Source organism: Colletotrichum lupini, chromosome 1 (assembly GCF_023278565.1).
Source record: "Colletotrichum lupini chromosome 1, complete sequence".
Lineage (NCBI taxonomy): Eukaryota > Fungi > Ascomycota > Sordariomycetes > Glomerellales > Glomerellaceae > Colletotrichum > Colletotrichum lupini.
Genome location: NC_064672.1, coordinates 6,632,816 through 6,652,148, shown reverse-complemented (window position 1 = coordinate 6,652,148; position 19,333 = coordinate 6,632,816). Strand labels below are relative to the sequence as shown.

Below are 19,333 nucleotides of genomic sequence, written 5' to 3'. Positions count from 1 at the left end.
ATAGTTTAATAGTAAGTAAATAGGTCCTTAGGGGATAGGTACCGCGTCGTTTAGCTCGATACGGTAGTCGTACGATACTCTATTTAGTAGCGAGATAGCCTTCTCTTTTAAGAATAAGTTATTAAAGTCTTAGTAACGTAGCTTCTAGTCCTCGGCTACGCTCGCTAGTACTACGTCGCTATTTATAGCTAGGTTAATTACGATATGCGCGAGTATTACCGAAACTAAGTTATCTAGTAGCCCCTTTTTTAGGGCATCTAAGCGGATATATCGTTCGTAAATTAAATACTACTACTTTTTTTATTTCTAACTAATTAGCGGGTTAACATCCTCTAGCTAGGGGAAACCGAACATAAGTATAGGTACTATAATATTGGCTATTACGAAGCGATATAGCTATATCTCCGTTACGTAGTTGCTATTAGTAATTCGAAGCTATAGGTAGTAGCTTCTTAGCGTCTCTATCTATTTACCCTCGACGTTTACTAACTACGGCGATAAGTAAATTCGTAAATTAGCATTAAAGTTATTAAGTAGCCCGATACTAACTACGTTCCCTTCTACTCCCGAATTAATAAGGGCGCTTAGCTTCTCTTATGCGCAGTTTAGGTATATATAAGTTAGGATATCTAAGCGCTGCCCTTATTAATTACTAGCTACTCTTCTTATTAAGATAGTATTCGAGCTCGTTACCGGTCTGCGCTACTTAGCTAGGGCGAGGTTTAATTAATAGCTAGCGGCCTTATGCCCCTTTTAGTTATATTTATAGTATATAACGCTCGGGTAGTTATTAACGAGGTACCCGGTTTTACCGTAATTATAGTATTACTAATACTACTCCCGCGGTCGCGGGTAATCCCTTGCGATATAACTAGTCTCTTTATAATTATAATATATAGTATCCTTACTAAGTAAGTTACGGCGTATTCCTTATATATTCGACTTATTAGCGCCCCGGTATCTTCTTACTAGCTCGTTCGAGTTTAAGTTAGAATATTACCTAGGGGACGTTTATAAGCTCCTTACTAATAGCGAGGATTATTCGATACGTCTTATTAGCGATACTAGCTATAGGTAAGTCCGCAGAAGTTCTATTTACGATATTATTATAAGGCGTAGTTCGGGCCGTAGCTTACTTATTAGCGTAGAGATCCTCTATTTCTCTATCGGGATATATTCTATTTCTATTTCGAGCTTATTAATGCGGCTAATAAACTCGTTAACTTTCTTTTTTTAGCCTTGCGAGGCGCTATTTAGTTATATACTCGTTACTATTCCTTAGCTAGCGGGATTAGATAGGTTATCTTATAAGAAGGTCTCTAGTTCCTCCTATATAACCTAGTCTATTATAAAACCGGGGGTCTTTTAGTAGTCGAAGATATAGTATATTTAAGAGGTTTTTATACCGCTACTTAGGTAGCTAACCGTATATACTATTTTATTATAGTCTGTTCTTATTTATTAAGCCTATAGGTTAAAGTAATAGTAATAGTTAAAGAGGAAGCTCTATAGATCCCGTACCGATTTACTAGTATATAATAAGTTAGGGAGGGATAGCGGTTTAAACGTAAACGTTCCGCTTACGGCGCTTATTTAAGTCGGGAAGGAGCTAGTAAATAGGGGCTTAGGTAGTACGAACTCGTCGCTTTATTATCGCTCGAGCGGCGCTTTAGGTACGGCTTTACTTATTAAACTATCCTTAGTCTAGGGGTTTACGTTTTTATTTATATTAAAGCTAACGTCCGAGGCTATTATAGCTAAAACCGTAGCCCTTAGCGCGGGGGCCGGGCTATTTAAGGAGCTCCGTAAGTATTTTAAATCTACTCGTCTTTTACGTAGGCGCTTTTCGTACGTTATAATAAGAATTTCTTTCTCTAATTATCGTTCTTATTCTTATAGTTTTACTAGCTTATTACTTATCGTTCGGTTTAGGTATTAGTAAATAAGGGTAAGAGGTTCGCTATTTTATTCGAAATTCGTTAATATTCCTAGCAATACGGTCCTTTTACGTCGCTATTATGTTAATAGTTCTACTACGCTTCGTTCTTATATCGTTTACTAAGGAGGAGGCGACTCTAGGGGGTCCGATAGAAAAGAGTCGTCTTTTTTTTATTATTATAGTACCGACTACGCTCTCTCGCTACGTCTCGTTCTTATTAATATTTTAAGCTTCTAGCCTAGTCCCCTTCGTAAATAAAGATTTTAAATTATTAATAAGTATACGACATAGGGAAGAAGCTTATAGAGGCTAACTACTATTAGGGTCTAAAAGAGGAATTACTAAAATCTGCCCTTCCCTCGAGGTATACTACTAGCGCTCTATATATACCTAAGCTACTCCTTTATTACTTAGTCCCCCTCTTTATACCCCCCTAAGCTATCCCTTAACTAACGAGGCCTAACCGGCGAGGCCTAATACTAAGGTCGTTCTTAAATATACTTTAAATACTAATAGCGTTAGTATAAGTCCGTTAGGCCCTATAATATCGTTATAGTATTTAAGTACTATTTAGAGGCATTCGTCGTTAGTAAAATCCGGATTTTCCTTTTTAATAATTCTAAACGCCCTTTTTAACTACTAATATGCCCTTTTTACCTTTTTAATACTATAATACGCTTTAACGAGTATGACTTTTAGCTATATACTATAGGCCGTTATATTATCCCTAAACTCTATTAACTTAAAGCTAGTACTAGCGTCGGTTCTAATACCGTCTAGCGGTCCCTAGTATATATCGATCTAGCTTTCTCATAGGGCTACCTATACTATCTTTACTTATAAATCCCGGAGGAATTGCCTTATTTAAAAGGATATAGCTACGTCAATTATATATAGTACTAGCCGACTATTTAAATAAAAGATATTAACGACGATTTCCTAGTTAAAATTAAGCTTATTACGCAATTTAAACTTAAATCTGCGTAGGCTCTGCGCATTTATTTAGCATTAATAATATACTTTTATTAACTACTCTAGCGCCCCCATTTCGATATCATTATTACTTAATTACTTTAGGAGGTTATATAGCCTCGTAACCGACGGGTGCCCGAATCTCCGGTATAGTATTCTAAGCTTACTTTTTATTAAGTAATTAATCGACTTTATATCGTTAATAAGCTTTATAAACGCATACCCCTATCGTCGTTTAACTATCTCGAAGTACTTATTACTAAAGATTCTATTCCTCGTATTATTAAATATAATACCTAGTCGATTTATATTTTTTAAATATAAGAGAAATAGGGTATTAACGGGTAAAATATAAAAAGTTATTATTCCGAAGTACGTCTCTACTTTTACTATACCTAGGGTAACGATTTCCTTACCTAGGCTAAAACTAATCCTTATAATACCCGCAGTTAATGTATTAAGTATTACTAGCACGGTCTTTTATAGCGCCTGGAATTGCCCTTTTCCTCTAGTTAACTATTATAATACCCTAGTATCTAGGATAATCTTATAAAAATCGTCTAAGCCGTACCTTTTACTCGCGTAGAATACCTATATAAGCTTAGTATTCGAGGGATCTAAGTAGTATAAAAAGGACCCCTCTAACTACCCCTAGATTTACTTAGTACTATATTCCTTTTTTTTAAATATTAAGAGAGATAGCGTCTTCTCCTTAATTATTAAAAAAATAGGCTTCGGCCCTATTAGATTTACCCTTTTAGCTACCTCCGTATTTATTATCTAAGGGACCTTCCCTTACTATTTATAAATAAAAGCCTACTTATTAAGAGCTTTTACTACCCTCTATTCGTTTAGCCTCGTATATCTTCTAGAGGCTAACGGGGTAAAAAAAGAGTAGTTAATATTATCGATTTTGTTATAATCTAATTCGTTAATATAGGGGGTAAGATCTTCTTTATTTTCTAAATCTCCTATAGGGGGTATATACTTTAGGCCGCTACTTTAGCTACCGTTACTAAGTTCCGTACCCCCGGATCTACCCTTATATATAACAAGGAATTAGTTAAACTAACGAGGGCTAGTTTTACCGTCTATTACCCTCGACTTTTTATACTATTCGTATAATTTAGTACGCTCTTTTTTAGAGTAGTTACTTAACTAATATCTATCCTTTTTATAAATATAATATTACTTCTTCTATTACCCTACTTATAAGTTAAATCTCTACTTATTTAACGAATCTAAGCCTCCTTATTAGCGATTACTATATCTAGCCTCTTTTCCTTTCTTATTATACGTTTAATTGACCTAATATTATTAATAAGGGCCGTCGTATGCCTAGAGGTAGGTTTAGCACGGCATTCTCGTTTTAATATTAAAGCTAGATCTTAGCCTTAAATAGAGCGTCTCGTAGTTTTTAAGTACTTAGTATAAAGTAATTTTTATTTCTAATATACGCTAAACTATAGTATAAAAATATCCGACTTTTCGCTCGTTTATCCCCTTATTTAGCTAGGTTTTTGCTAGCTTATTAATTCGATTAATAAGCTCTTCGAGGATCTCTACTTATAATTTACCCTTTATTATCCTAGCTATAAATATAAAAAAAATCGCTCGTAGTTTAGATAAGAGCTCTAGGTTCTTATCGTAAGTCTTAAAGCGGCTTTAGATTACGTTAATTATACTAAAAAAGTCGTTTCGATCGAGATTACGTACCGCTTTATAATAATAGTTAGAGGTTTTATTTATAAGTACGATATTAATTACTAAATAGTATTAATATTCCCTAATTCCGACTTTTTTATAATAATCGTAAAATATCGTTAGGGTTTCTTATAAGACCTTATACTTCCCCCTAGAGTATAATTTCTTTTTTAAGAAGATCTTTTTAAAGTTTATAAATTACTTTATATTTGCCGCTAGATCTTTAGTATCTATATACGATCCCTACGTCGCTACGTACTATTAATAACTTTAGGTCGTCTACTTCCTTTCCTATTAGCTAATCGGCGCCGAATTTCGTATTTATAATAATAACAAGTTATAGATCGAAATAGATAGAATTATCGATTATCGTACTTCTAATACTATATTTTACCCCGGTATATCCTTTTATAATAACAGATTTCTATTAGTAATTATAAGGAGGAAATCTAGGTCGTTTACCCTTTTTTTAAATTCGTTAAAGCGATTATACGCTCTATTAACCTATACCTAGTTCTATAATACGAATTCCTCCTCTATAATTATCGCTACTAATATTTTATATAGCTCTTATAATTATAATTGCGCTAGTAATACCCCTCGCTTATAAAAGAATTTATTAACTACTTTCGTAATTCCTAAGCTTATGCTCGTAAACTATTCGTCTAGCTAGTAGCTAAGGTCGTCTACGATCTCGTAAAATAGAGGTTACCCCTATAGCCCCTTTTTCTTATAGACTTTAGTTAAATAGATTAATACCGTATTAATTTACTTATTATTAGGCTAATCTATAATTCTATATATTTACGTCCCCTAATAGTCCGGGTTAATATTTACCTACTTATAAAGGATTAGGATTCTATTTAAAATCGGGTTTCGTCTTTTTTTTCTTTACCCTAACTTACTAAGGATCGTACTCTAGCTTATACCCGTATTAATAATTATTAATATATTTAATCTTAACGAAAATATATTTAATCCGCGCGCTAGTCGTAATAAATCCGTACTTTTACTACCTAACGAATTTATCGGGGTCTAAGAGATTCCCGCTTCCTCTTACCGTCTCGCTACTACTCTTATTTTTACTATTTCTAGCGATTATTAGTACCTTTTTAAATCGCTAGCTATCGTACTTACTAAGATCCTCCTTTTTGTTTAGTATAAAAGGGTAGGTTTTAGTAGTTCCTTTTTATAATAGTAGCGGTAAACGTTTATATTACTATAAAAAGATATAATAATTAGTCTCGGGATCTTTATTAGTTTTTAATTTCCGCTATCCTATATACTTCTAGCCTCCTAAGCCTCGTGCTTTTTATAATTTCTAAATAGCTTCTTTTTTTAACCTACCTCTTTTAGAGTAGTATTTTATAAAAATAATTAAAAATAAACGCCGTACGGCTTATAAAAGAGCTATATAAGCTATTAAAAACCGTATAGGTTATTAAGTACGGTTAACGAAGTTAAGCCCTCCTTTTTATAAAATCGTAGATTTTAAGAACTTACCGAAAATGCTTACTTATCGCTCGTACGTAGTAGGGTTAGATACTTTAGAAATCTTATTTTTTATAGCCTCTTAGTACCCTATTTTATATCTTTTAGGTAGTCTTTTTCGTAACTTAATTATGGTTAGGTAATTATTACTTATTAATAATCCCTTTTATTACTTAGTTAATTTCTTAAAATTAGTAATCTCGCGCCGGGAGCTAGTATAAAAAAAAGCCCTTTAGCGGCCCTCTAGAGGATTCTTTTTCCTCCCCTTAGATCCTCGTCCTTTTAGCCTTTTCTTAAGTTAATAATAACTCTAGCGGAAGGTCGTAGGACTACTTTAGGGTAGCTACTTTCTTTTTAAGTTAATCTCTAAGATCCGTAATACTCTTAACTCGATATTATTAAGACCTCTAAATCCCCTCTTTTCTCGTTAAACCGTCCTTTATATTATATTCTTAAATAATACTTAGGGGGTAGTTAAGGGAGTTATAAAAAGGTTATCTAAATTACGGGCTTAAAGTCGTACTTATAAGATCCTCGTAATAATAGACTTTTTTATATACTATAAATCTCTTAGCTTAATAACTCCTATAAAGTTACCTTTATTACTAAATAAGAATATTTACGTTTAGAGATCCCCTTTTTTAATCGCGCGGTACTCTTTTATATTATATTATTAAGCTCGTTCATTGCGCTAATTAATTAGGTAAGTAGTCGTTACGTAGGTATTTCTTTTTTCTAATTTAATTAGTTAATTTCTAATTATAGGCCGGCTATAGAAAAGTCGTTTAGTAAAAAAGCTACTCGGGGCGATAGTAAAAGGCTAGTTGCTTAAGTAGTTCCGTTAATTAACGTATTTTAACGTAATAAACGTCGACCTCTCGTAAGTAGTAAAAAGCTATAATTACTTAATTTCGTATAGTATTTAAAAATCGCCTCCTTTTTTATTTATTTCTATAAGGTTAATTAGTACGAATCTCCTATCTTATATAGTATTAAAAAGTCGTCTCTTCTACGTAGCGAAATACCTTACCGATCTATAATAATAAAATTTAACTACTAATTAGTATTAGTATCCCTATTATAAAGTAGTTAGTTCGAACCGTAGTTAACGAAGAGATTAATTAAACTATATAAATATCTACGTAGTAAGTATAAAAAGGAGGTTCTAACCGTAGGTTAGGCTGGCTACGATAATCGTAAATAGGGCCCCTAATTAGCCCCTGCGCAGTCGGCTATATGCCGCGGTCGAATTAGACTTCTAATCCGATAGTAAGAAACATCGATAGAGACACCGACAGTCACAGATAACATGCCCGTGGGATGGAATCAAGTATCAGTATATCTTTAGATAAAATAGTAACTAGAATCATCTTCAAGTTTACGAAGACTAGCGTATTATGAACAAGACAATTTAATGGAATGGTAGACGATCGCAGCCTAAGCAGCAAGGTACCGTCCATGTTCAGGTCCAGGTTTCGAGGCGACGGCACGGGCCCAACATTTTCCTGATCGGGCCTGCAGCGAAAATGGAACCTTCCCAGGCAACCGCTCAATGTTCCAAACTAACTTGCCGTGTATTCTTGCCAAGTTCCTTTCCCACGTCACAACGAGCATGAGTCCCCGTATATGCTCGTGCACTCTCTGTGGATGGATCGTCGTCGATGCACCAGGCAGCGTTTCTTGGCTGAATCAGTTCCGTGGAGGTAAGCGCTCTGAGTTTGTTTTTGGTAGTAGTAAGCATCCTAATTTGATCCGAAGTCACTTCAAGTCCAAATGGCGTCATTCTCACCGGTGTTGGCTTATACGATGATCCGGCAAGGGGCGCATTCATCGCCCCAGTCGACCTCAAGCGTCGTTGGGATGACCCAACCTACGACAGTACAGATGAAGACCAATTTGGTGCTATGGGCTTCCCGCCAGTCAACGGAAGACACGGCTTTGTTTTCCATGAAGCCTGCTGGGACCTCTTAGAGAAAGCCTTCCATCCGAGTCCAGTTCCCTTATTGAGACTGTTCGACGTCTGCGAATCACTCCCATTTCCGCTATTGTCAGTAGGTATCAGCTGGGGCCACGACTACGGGGGAGCCAGTATCGTCGATAATGAACACCACTTTCCGTTCGAGGACAGATTTTCCGACCGGGACTGCATGGACCCCGACCCCGTTCTCAGCGCCAATCCGTACGAAGCTGAAGAGGCACACCACTTGCTCACTGAGGCACCCGAAGAGCCGCCAAGTCCAGAAGGGCCTATTTCCAATGCTGCAGCCCCAGAACCAGAACGGGACAGCTTCTATGCGCTCCCAGAAGAGCTACGGTCAGCGATCGCTATTTGCCTACCGACTTTGGATGTATTGAACCTCCGGTTGTCCTCACGTTCGTTCTGGACGATTTTCAATAGTCAACAGTTCTGGGCCTCGAGATTCAAACATAAGTCAGACCGCTCATGGCTTTTTGAATCCCAGGACGGGGCTCAGCCTCGGGACTGGAGATGGCTGTATCGTCGAACCAACAATGCGCACATAGGTCCCGGCCTCCAGAATAGAGTTCGTGTTTGGAATCTGGCCCAGAAAGTTGTGGCAGCTCTGGACTTCCAATGGATCGACAGTGGTTCAGAACCTTCCCAGCAGCAAGGCTCGACCCAGCATTTAAAAGTGTCGGGAGACTTGTGGGAGAGACCGAGCGGGCCACACCACTCCCACTTGGATAAGGGTTGCCTTCTCCGCGAAACGTACCGCCTGACCATCCCTGAAGACCTATCGATGGTTTCTATCTGGTCTATTCCCGTAGGAGAGATTCTATACATCGCTGGACTGAAGTTTACCACGGCCGCAGGCGATGTTCGTCAAATAGGCTACAGAACTACTACTGAGCAGTCCGTGGAGATTTCAGACATAAGCGGCTTCAAGCTAGCTGTGGGAGAAAGGGGGATTCAAGCTTTGCAATGCATCAATCAGAATTTCGACACCTCCCACTGGCTCGGCATTCCGGAGACGTCGCTCAAGACACTGCGCTTCAATGTAGGCGAGCGCATCAACTACCTTGATATTGGATTTGATGTGAGTCAAGTGGACCTTGTGAGCTTTGTCCCATGCAAGTATGCTGACTTCACAGGGTTGCAAAATTGTGAGCTTGGCTATCTTTCCCCATTCTTCATCTATCGCAAGACTAGCACAGGATGACAACAGATTGAGAAATATGGGGATGTGGTACCCTGAGGTCCCGGGACCAGACCTCTGCTTGAATGAAACTTCTTTCGCCCCTAGGAAACATTACTTGGACGGATTCAAACCACTATTTTGGACCTCCTTCGGCGGCCCAGGTGGTGCCCACCTTCGAACACTCAATAATATCAGAGTCGTCCTGGGCCGCGCCGGCATATACCGCATCGACTTCACATACAATGTTCCAGAACGCGATAGAACGTTCGGTTGCCAAATGCCTGGAGATTTGACAAAGGAAATCATTTTTGAAATCGATGGAGCAGGAGGCGAACTCATCAATGCGGTCGAAATTCTCCAGGAAAACGTTGACCCTGAAGATGCTTACACATGGATGGTGGAAGAAGGATTCATAGCTGCATTCAAGGTGAGTTGCCCATGTTCACCTGTCCGTTGTCCAGACTCCCCGGCAAGAGATGTGCGCTGAAGTAATCACGTTGAGGTGTCCACGAATCGAGGAAGGAGCTGCTTCTTCTCCATTCAAGATAACCTGCCAAGCAATACTTCGTTTCTAGTCACCACAGGTCCTGGAGAGGCCATCACTGGGTTTTATGGAAGCCAGGTAAGCGCGCCCGCATACTTACACTGCGTGTCTTCTCGCGAGGTATCTTTCATTGACTGACGAGGGTAGCATTCCCATGAGGGTAGTAGCATTTCGGCTTTGGGTGTCATCTCCGAAGCGATTCAAGGAAGTTAAAGATTGAGTTGATGCCGGGATAAGGTAGAAATCGCCCGTCGGCCCCCAAGTTCTGGGGAGGGCTGGGAATCGGGCTGTTGCCCAAGTCTTGAAGTCTGCCGTTACCAAGTGATTGGCTACGTTGTTGTGCATGTCACGCTATCGTGAATTTTGAAAGGCAGGCGACGGACTTTTGTGGAGTTTTTACTGAGCTTGTAATGGCATGAACGAGGAAAAAGAAGGTAAGGTTGTAGGATGAACTTAAGAAACGTCATTCTCGACAGAAAATAAAAGATGACTTGAAGACCTCCATTAAATACGATTAGAGATGCGACACTCTTGAAGTAACTTGCGAAAGAGGTGGCATCCCATTCACTTCAAAAGAATACTGGCGGGGTCAGCTACTTAGTCACAAAAGCCCAGGTGCACTCAGTGTAAAGTCAAACGCTGCCCGACCTCCTTTTTGGAATGCATCGGTACGGATACATGTGGAACAGAGCATGTAATGTTGGCCGATACCCCTACCTTGCGTAAAACAAATGGGGCCCCTGGCCTATTCACTATAGGCAGCTAGCCGCGTCGCGAAAAGTCGCGTCTTTGACCAGTGTGCAGGTTGGTCAGAAAGCCTGCACTTCAGATACACTGCTGCTGCGTTTGTCCCTTAGCAAATCTTCCACTCGCCATACCAGCGTTCCTCACTTCGCCCAGTGGAGTAATTCTGCCTTTGTACAAGTTCCTGTCCTTACCGCTGTTTCTCATATCCTTACCCGCCTCAAGGTTCTGATATACTTGATCCTACCTTATCCCACGTCCCAGCCAGTAACCTCACAAGTCGCTGACAACAACAGCGATTCCCGCAAAAGGGGACGTGCTTCAGAACATAGGCCGACCCACCCTCACCTATCCGTATTCTCACCTCATTCATCATTTTCAGTGCGACGACGGACGTGCTCATGAAGCTTCACTCCCAGGTTTAACGCCGCTTTTCAACCTGCGCGCAGAAATCTTACAACTCGTGTTGCACGCGTCTTAAGTGTAAATACTGCCTACAAGGCCAACCTATGTAAGCCTCATTCAGGCCAGAGACGTCATCTCAAAACAGCCACTGTGACAGCTCGAGTGGTCACATCCCGCTTCCCATGTCCAATGCTCGCACTAGGTCAGAGGCAGCGTAAGTCCTCCATAACCTTACTCATCACCATATCAACACCTTTCATTCCATCATTGAATCGTAATTTATATCTCATAAACTGACCGGCCGTTGTCTTCGCGACGTACAGCATCCTGGGCATAGACTGGGGCAGCACCGCCATACGTGCAACCATTTGCATCCGCAAGACCAAGGAATTGCACCCAATTTGGAACCACGGCGCGGTTCCTGGACATGACATCCGCTATCAGACCGGCGCTTTCAACTCAACTCTCTACGTCGACGATCGAGGCGGCATAGTGTACACGGGCGAGGTGTACAACCAGAGCTGCACGCCCATTCCCTCAAAATGGTTCCTGTGCGAAGACCGCGAGACCGGCAACCCACTCCTCGATGGCCTCTTGGCAAAGTTCACAGGCATGGAGAAGCGGATACGCAGGGCCCTTGAAGCCATCGTGAGGACTGTATTCCAGGAGGTGACAACTTTCTGCACCGATCGCGCGCTTCATATTGACGAGATTGGCCTGTCGCATCCAGCGCACTGGACCGCCCAGGAGCTTTCCAACTACGAGAACCTGATTGCCGCCGTCATGATGGAGTCTAATACGTTTACAAAAGCACACGGTCGCATCAAGCTTCATGTGGAGAGTCTGGCGTCGGCTCACTTTCTCTTCTCGAGCCCGCGTCACATGAAGCAGATCCTCACTAAAGTGGACGAGCCTTGTCATCTGGTGTTTCTTGATTTTGGAGGTCACACGATGGTGAGTCAGCTGTAGCGATGTTCGCGAGTTTACGATCTTGGCCTAGAGAGATATTGACCGCGGTAGCGCAGAACGGCTGCATATTCAGCGCAGTACGACGGAGTGGCGATGAGTTGAATTATTTTCAAGTTGGGGAACCCTTCAGTAAGTCCGGTCACGTTCTCGATATATTCATCCACAGAGCCACGTCTGATACACGATCGATCAGCCGCTCATGGCGGTACACAACTATGGGAGAAAAGAGTTGATGATTTTGCAACAAATTACGCCGAAAAGTCACTCAAATCGACTCTACTCCCAAGCCAACGAGCAGATCTTTTGGAAATGTTTCATTTGAAGATCAAGAGGCTCCAGACAGGCCTATTCGCGAGCATGGTCTTGCACGCAGAAGATCCAGACAACCACGGTAGTATATCAGTACACTTACGCGCTACCGATGCCAGGCAATGCTTCCTCGACGGGCTAGAAACCCCTCTAAGACTCGCCAGGAAGAAGATTGACGCTGCTGTCGCCCTGGGCTCGAACGTCAAGATAGTTCTGTCTGGCGGCAGTGGCAAGAACGTTCTAGTGCAGGCGAATCTTCAGCAAGTTTGTGCTCAACTCAAGATTGACGAGCCGTTCCTCTTTTACGAGGCGGTGGGTGAGAAAGAGTATGTAGTTTGGGAACTCGAAATTCCACAAGGTTCGGAGATGAGTAAGTTGCTAATACGTCCTGCGTCTCGACAGCTCTTTCAACATCAGCAAAGGCGCTGCTCTTGCGGCGGTCGATAATATTATGGCAAAGGAATTCATTGACAGAGGCGCTGCTTTCGGTTTCCAAACAGGTCGCCCGTTGAAGGGCGCTAATGGCAGCTTCATAAGCTGGGATAATACTGCCTTTCTGGCTCTTGATTCTGTAAGATTTCCCCTGAACTCCAGGTGTTCACTTTGGTCTTCGCGTTCTCAACCCGGTCTATGGACGTGCGTTGCTAGATGCCGATCAACCATTTTGCTTTTCCCACTGACAAATGCTCGATCTGGCAGGATGGTCCCCATTACTTTAGAAAGCGCTACAGCGGGACGACGAGGCTCAAGATCGTCTGTGACCCTCAGCTTCAAGCCTCTGCCAAATGGGACCACGTTCCAGCAACGTGTTGCTACGACATTCTCGAATTAGCGCCGCCTACCAAAGGCCACTGGGAATTCTGCTTACAGCTACATGACTTCGGTGACGGCAAGCTGGGGCTGACAATTCGAAAGAACAAACTGTCGTGGAAGGGAAAAGCCGTATTGAATAAGATGACCTACGGCCCTTTTCCCCTCGAATACGACACGTCTTCGAGGTGTTGTCTGATCAACCTGGACCGGGTCAAGACCGAGAGTACCGACTTTGAGAATGGCATCTTCTTGACCGAGGACGGGAAGCTTGTGCCGTGTGACCCGGAGGCGGTGAACGATCAAATCCAGGATCTGCAAAAGGAGAACAATGATCGACTTCAGGAGTCGGGCGGGATCAATACGTCCATGCCGCAAAAGGTGAAGGGGCAGCAAGAGAAGCAGGGGCAGCAGCAAGAACAACAGGAAAGCAGAGCGGCAGGAAAGCGGCCCAGGTCCACGTCGGTTTCTCAGACGAGGGGCAGAGGGAAGCCGCATAAGAAGTCCGGCCGTGATGACGATAGGGGACAGGAACCGGCCTACAAGAAACGACTCATGAAGCGATAGCACGACACGAAACCACGGAGGCAGTAAGCAGGCGAAAACTGAATGTAGTAGACACTCGGGCGCGGGCCTTGATAGAGTGCTCAATGTATTCTCAGCACCCTCGCCTGGGGATTGTAGTTATTAGTACTTGTTATATGAAAAGAATTGTCTGCTTCCTCTTATGTCGGCAACAAGATCGTCATGGTAGGGTCAGAGGAGAGGGAGAATCATTTTCCAGCGAAGAGGCGGAGGAAGATGATCTAGAGGTGAGGGCAAGGGCAGTTGAAAATTTGGTGTGCGAGGTCTGTGGCGAAGTGTCAGATTTAGAAAGCAGCCCAAGACGCGGGATTCTAAGACGCGAGAACGAGGTGCAGTCCGAGAAGGAGATGATGAAGAAGAAGGGTCTCAGGTTCGTTCAAGGAGAAAGAGGACACACAAGAATAAAGGATTTTCGTGCCACAAAGCCCGCAAATTGAGCCATTAATATGTCCAGAAGCCATGGAAACCGACGCAAATGAAATCTAGATGCCACTCATGCGAATAAACCCCTTTCGCGAATGGCTTTGCCGCCAGACCCGCTCCAGCCCAGGTGAAGCCGCTCGCTCTTACCATCACTTAGGCTATCCCATATCTGCACCTTGGATGGCAATACCCCGAAGCCACTTTCACTGTTAATATCATTATTGTTCGCCTATAGTAACCAGGAGTTCGGAACTTCAAGTCTATGCTAATTTTGGGATCACAGATATGATGTATTGACTGGCAGCGTGTCTTTCACATTTCAATAGGGAAGCAAGCCAGCTTGCAGCAATACTTGTTGCAGCAAGAGAACGCAAAAGAGGATATAGAAGGTGTGTCAAACATGCAGTCATTATATTGTTGAGCAATCTACTCAATGACCTAATGTCCCAAGAAGTAACCGCCTAATATTAACCACATGAATGGAACTCTGTGTTCTCGTTTTCAGGCAGTTGCACACATCATGATGATCTTACCAAATTCATCATCGCACTTCAAAGCCCACATCCACACAAAGTTCCTATGGTCTGCAAGCCACCTGGCCACGCTAGGGTCTTGCCGGGGCTATTGTCGGATTAGAAGTCTAATTCGACCGCGGCATACAGCCGACTGCGCAGGGGCCAATTGGGGGCCCTATTTACGATTATTATAGCCAGCCTAACCTATAGTTAGAACCTCCTTTTTACACCTACTACGTAGATATTTATATAGTTTAATTAATCTCTTTATTAACTATAGTTCGAACTAACTACCCTATAATAGGGATATTAATACTAATTAGTAATTAAATTCTATTATTATAGATTAGTAAGGTATCTCGTTACGTAAAAGAGACGACCTCTTAATACTATATAGGATAAGAGATTTATATTAATTAACCTTATAAAAGTAGATAAAAAAGGAGGCAATTCTTAAATACCGCACGGAATTAAGTAATCGTAGCCCTTTACTACTTACGAGAGGTCGACGTTTATTATATTAAAACACGTTAATTAATAGAACTATTTAAGTAACAAGCTTTTTACTATCGCCCCGAGTAGCTTTTTTATTAAACGACTTTTTTATAGCCGGCCCGTAATTAGATATTAACTAGTTAAATTAAAAAAAGGAAATACCTACGTAATAACTACCTACTTAATTAATTAGCGCGACGAACGAGCTTAATAATATAATATAAAAAAGCACCGCGCGATTAAAAAAAGGGATCTCTAAACGTAAATATTCTTATTTAGTAATAAAAGTAACCCTATAAGAGCTATTAAACTAAGAGATTTATAGTATATAGGAAAATCTATTATTACGAGGATTTTATAAGTACGACCTTAAGCCCGCGATCTAAACGACCTCCTCGTAGCTCCTTTAATTACCCCCTAAGTATTACTTAGGAATATAATATAAGGGACGGTTTAATAAAAAAAGAGGGGATTTAGAGGTCCTAATAATATTAAGTTAAGAATATTATAGATCTTAGAGATTAACCTAAAAAAAAAGCGGCTACTTTAAAGTAGTCCTATAACCTCCCGCTAGAGTTATTATTAACTTAAGAAAAGGCTAAAAGGACGAGGATCTGAGGGGAGGAAAAAGAATTCTTTAGAGGGCTACTAAAGGGCTTCTTTTTATATTAGCTCCCGGCGCGAGATTACTAATTTTAAGAAATTAACTAAGTAATAAAAGGGATCGCTAGTAAGCGATAATTACCTAACCGTAATTAAGCTATAAAAAAAACTATTTAAAAGATATAAAATAGGGTACTAAGAGGCCGTAAAAGATAAGATTTTTAAAGTATTTAATCCTACCGCGTACGAGCAATAAATAGGTATTTTCGGTAAGTCCTTAAAACTTACGATTTTATAAAAAGGAGAGCTTAACTTTATTAACTATACTTAACGGCCTATATAGTTTTTAATAGCTTATATAGCTCTTTTACGAGCCATATGGCGTCTATTTTTAACTATTCTTATAAAATACTATCCTAAAAGAAGTAGGTTAAAAAAAGAAGCTATTAAGAGATTATAAAGAGTACGAGGCTTAAGAGGCTAGAAGTATACGGGATAATAAAAATCGGAAACCGGTAAAGATCCTAAGACTAATTATTATATCTTTTTATAATAATATAAACGTCTACCGCTACTATTATAAAAAAGAACTACTAAAACCTACCTTTTTATACTAAATAAAAAAGAGGATCTTAATAAGTATAATAGCTAGCGATTTAGAAAAGTAGTAGTAATTATTAAAAATAGTAAAAACGAGAGTAGTAATAAGATAGTAAGAGGAAGCGGGAATTTCTTAGACCCCGATAAATTCGTTAGGTAGTAAAAGCACAGATTTATTATAACTAGCGCGCGGATTAGATATATCCCCGTTAAAATTAAATACGCTAATAACCACTAATATAGGTATAAGCTAGAGTATGACCCTTAATAAGTTAGGGTAAGGAAAAAGAGGACGAAACCCGATCCTAAATAGAATCCTAATCCCTTATAAGTAAGTAAATATTAACCCGGACTATTAGGGGACGTGGATATATAGAATCGCGGATTAGCTTAATAATAAGTAAATTAACGCAGTATTAATCTATTTAACTAAGGTCTACGAGAAAAAGGGGCTATAGGGGCAACCCCTATTTTATAAAATCGCAGACGACCTTAGCTACTAGCTAGATAAATAGTTCGTAAATATAAGCCTAGGAATTATAAAAGTAGTTAATAAATTCCTTTACGGGCGAGGGGTATTATTAGCGTAATTATAATTATAAGAGCTATACGAAATACTAATAGCGATAATTATAGAGGAGGAATTCGTACTATAGAACTAGGTATAGGTTAATAGAGTATATAATCGCTTTAACGAATTTAAAAAAAGGGTAAACGACCTAGATTTCCTCCCTATAATTACTAACAGAAATCTATCGTTATAAAAAGATATACCGGGGCAAAATATAGTATTAGAAGTACGATAATTAATAATTCTGCCTATTTCGATCTATAACTTATTACCGCTACTAATACGAAATTCGGCGCCGATCGGCTAATGAAAAAAGAAATAAACGACCTAAAGTTACTAATAGTACGCAGCGACGCAGGGATCGTATATAAATACTAAAAATCTAATAATAAATATAAAGCAATTTATAAACTTTAAAAAGATCTTCTTAAAAGAGAAATTATACTCTGGGGGGAAGTATAAGGTCTTATTAAAAACCCTAACGATATTTTACGATTATTATAAAAAAGTCAGAATTAGGGAACACTAGTACTATTCGGTAATTAATATCGTACTCGTAAGTAAAGCCTTTAATTACTATTATAAAGCAGTACGTAATTTTAATCAAAACGACTTTCTTAGTATAATTAACGCAATCCGAAGCCGCTTTAAGACTTACGATAAGAACCTAGAGCTCCTATTTAAACTACGAGCGATTTCTTTTATATTTATAGCTAGGATAATAGAGGGTAAATTACGAGTAGAGATCCTTAAAGAGCTTATTAATCGAATCGATAAGCTAGTAAAAACCTAGCTAAATAAGGGGATAAACGAGCGGAAAGTCGGATATTTTTATATTATAGTTTAGTATATACTAGAGGTAAAAATCGCCCTATACTAAGTACCCGAAGACTACGAGACGCTCTACTCGAGGCTAAAATCTAGCTTTAATATTAAAATAAAAATACCGCGCTAAACCTATTTCTAAATATATAACGGCCTTTATCAGTAATATTAGGTCGATCGAACGTATAATAAGAAAAGAAAAGAGGCTAGATACGGTAATTACTAGTAAAGAGGCCCAGATTCGTTAAATAGGTAAAGATTTAACTTATAGGTAGGGTAATAGAAAAAGTAATACTATATTTATAAAAAGAATAGATATTAATTAAGTAACTATTCTAAGAAAGAGCGTACTAAATTATATAAATAATATAAAAAGTCGAGGGTAGTAAATAGTAAAACTAGCCCTCGTTAGTTTAACTAATTCCTTATTATATATAAGGGTAGATCCGGGGGCACGGAACCTAGCGATAGTAGCTAAAATAGCGGCTTAAAATATATACCCCTTATAAAAGATTTAGAAAATAAGGAAGATCTTACCCCCTATACTAACGAATTAGATTATAACGAAATCGACGATATTAACTACTCTTTTTTCGCCCCGTTAGCTTCTAAAAGATATACGAGGCTAAACGAATAGAGGGTAACGGAAGCTCTTAATAAGTAGGCTTTTATTTATAAATAGTAAGGGAAGGTCCCTTAGATAACGGATACGGAAGCGGCTAAAAGGGCGAATTTAATAGGGCCAAAGCCTATTCTCTTAACGATTAAAAAGAAAACGTTATCTCTCTTAATATCTAAAGAAAAGGAATATAGTACTAAGTAAATCTAAGGGCAGCTAGAGGGGTCCTTTTTATACTACCTAGATCCCTCGAATACTAAGCTCGTATAAGTATTTTATATAAGCGAAAAGTACGGCCTAGATAATTTCTATAGGATTATCCTAAATACTAGGGTATCGTAATAATTAACTAGAAAAAAAGGGCAATTCTAAGTATTATAAAAGATCGCGCTAATAATACTTAATACGTTAATAGTAGGTATTACGAAGATTAGTTTCGGCCTAAGTAAGGAAATCGTCGCCCTAAGTATAATAAAAATAGAGACGTACTTCGGAACGATAACTTTCTATATTTTACCCGTTAATACCCTATTTCCCTTATATCTAAAAAATATAGATCGACTAGGTATTATATTTAATAACACGAGGAACAGAATCTCTAGTAATAAGTACTTCGAAATAGTCAAACGATAATAGGGGTATACGTTTATAAAGCTTATTAACGATACTAAGTCGATTAATTACCTAACGGAAAGTAAGCTTAGAAAACTATATTAGAGATTTAGGTACCCGTCGGTTACGAGGCTATATAACTTCCTAAAGTAATTAAGTAATAATAATATTAAAATAGGGGCGCTAGAGTGGTTAATAAAAATATATTACTAATACTAAATAAATGCGCAGAGCTTACGTAAATTTAAGTTTAAATTACGTAATAAGCTTAACTTTAACTAAGAAATCGTCGTCGATATCTTCTACTTAAATAGTCGGTTAGTACTATATATAATCGACGTAGCTATATCCTTCTAAGTAGGGCAATTCCTCTAGGATCTATAAGTAAAAATAGTATAAGTAGCCCTACGAAAAAGCTAGATTAATATATACTAAGGACC

The 19,333-nt window shown here is 39.3% G+C and overlaps 3 protein-coding genes across 3 annotated transcripts; 2 read left to right on the top strand and 1 right to left on the bottom strand.

The window, feature by feature from the left end:
• Positions 1-3,136: 3,136 nt before the first annotated feature.
• On the bottom strand, positions 3,137-3,370 carry CLUP02_01910 (uncharacterized protein; the record flags this gene model as incomplete). The annotated part of the gene is made up of 1 exon (XM_049280946.1): positions 3,137-3,370. A coding segment is annotated over one exon (234 nt), but the record flags the coding sequence as incomplete, so codon positions are not given.
• Positions 3,371-7,718: 4,348 nt separating this feature from the next.
• On the top strand, positions 7,719-10,021 carry CLUP02_01909 (F-box domain-containing protein; the record flags this gene model as incomplete). Its single annotated transcript, XM_049280945.1, has 5 exons — positions 7,719-7,809; positions 7,865-9,162; positions 9,218-9,691; positions 9,767-9,886; positions 9,956-10,021. The coding sequence occupies 5 exons, from the start codon at positions 7,719-7,721 to the stop codon at positions 10,019-10,021; spliced, it is 2,049 nt and encodes a 682-aa protein (XP_049136902.1).
• A 1,118-nt stretch (positions 10,022-11,139) lies between these two features.
• CLUP02_01908 (uncharacterized protein) lies at positions 11,140-13,612 on the top strand (the record flags this gene model as incomplete). The annotated part of the gene is made up of 6 exons (XM_049280944.1): positions 11,140-11,171; positions 11,281-11,911; positions 11,983-12,055; positions 12,120-12,561; positions 12,638-12,806; positions 12,935-13,612. The coding sequence occupies 6 exons, from the start codon at positions 11,140-11,142 to the stop codon at positions 13,610-13,612; spliced, it is 2,025 nt and encodes a 674-aa protein (XP_049136901.1).
• Positions 13,613-19,333: the final 5,721 nt, after the last annotated feature.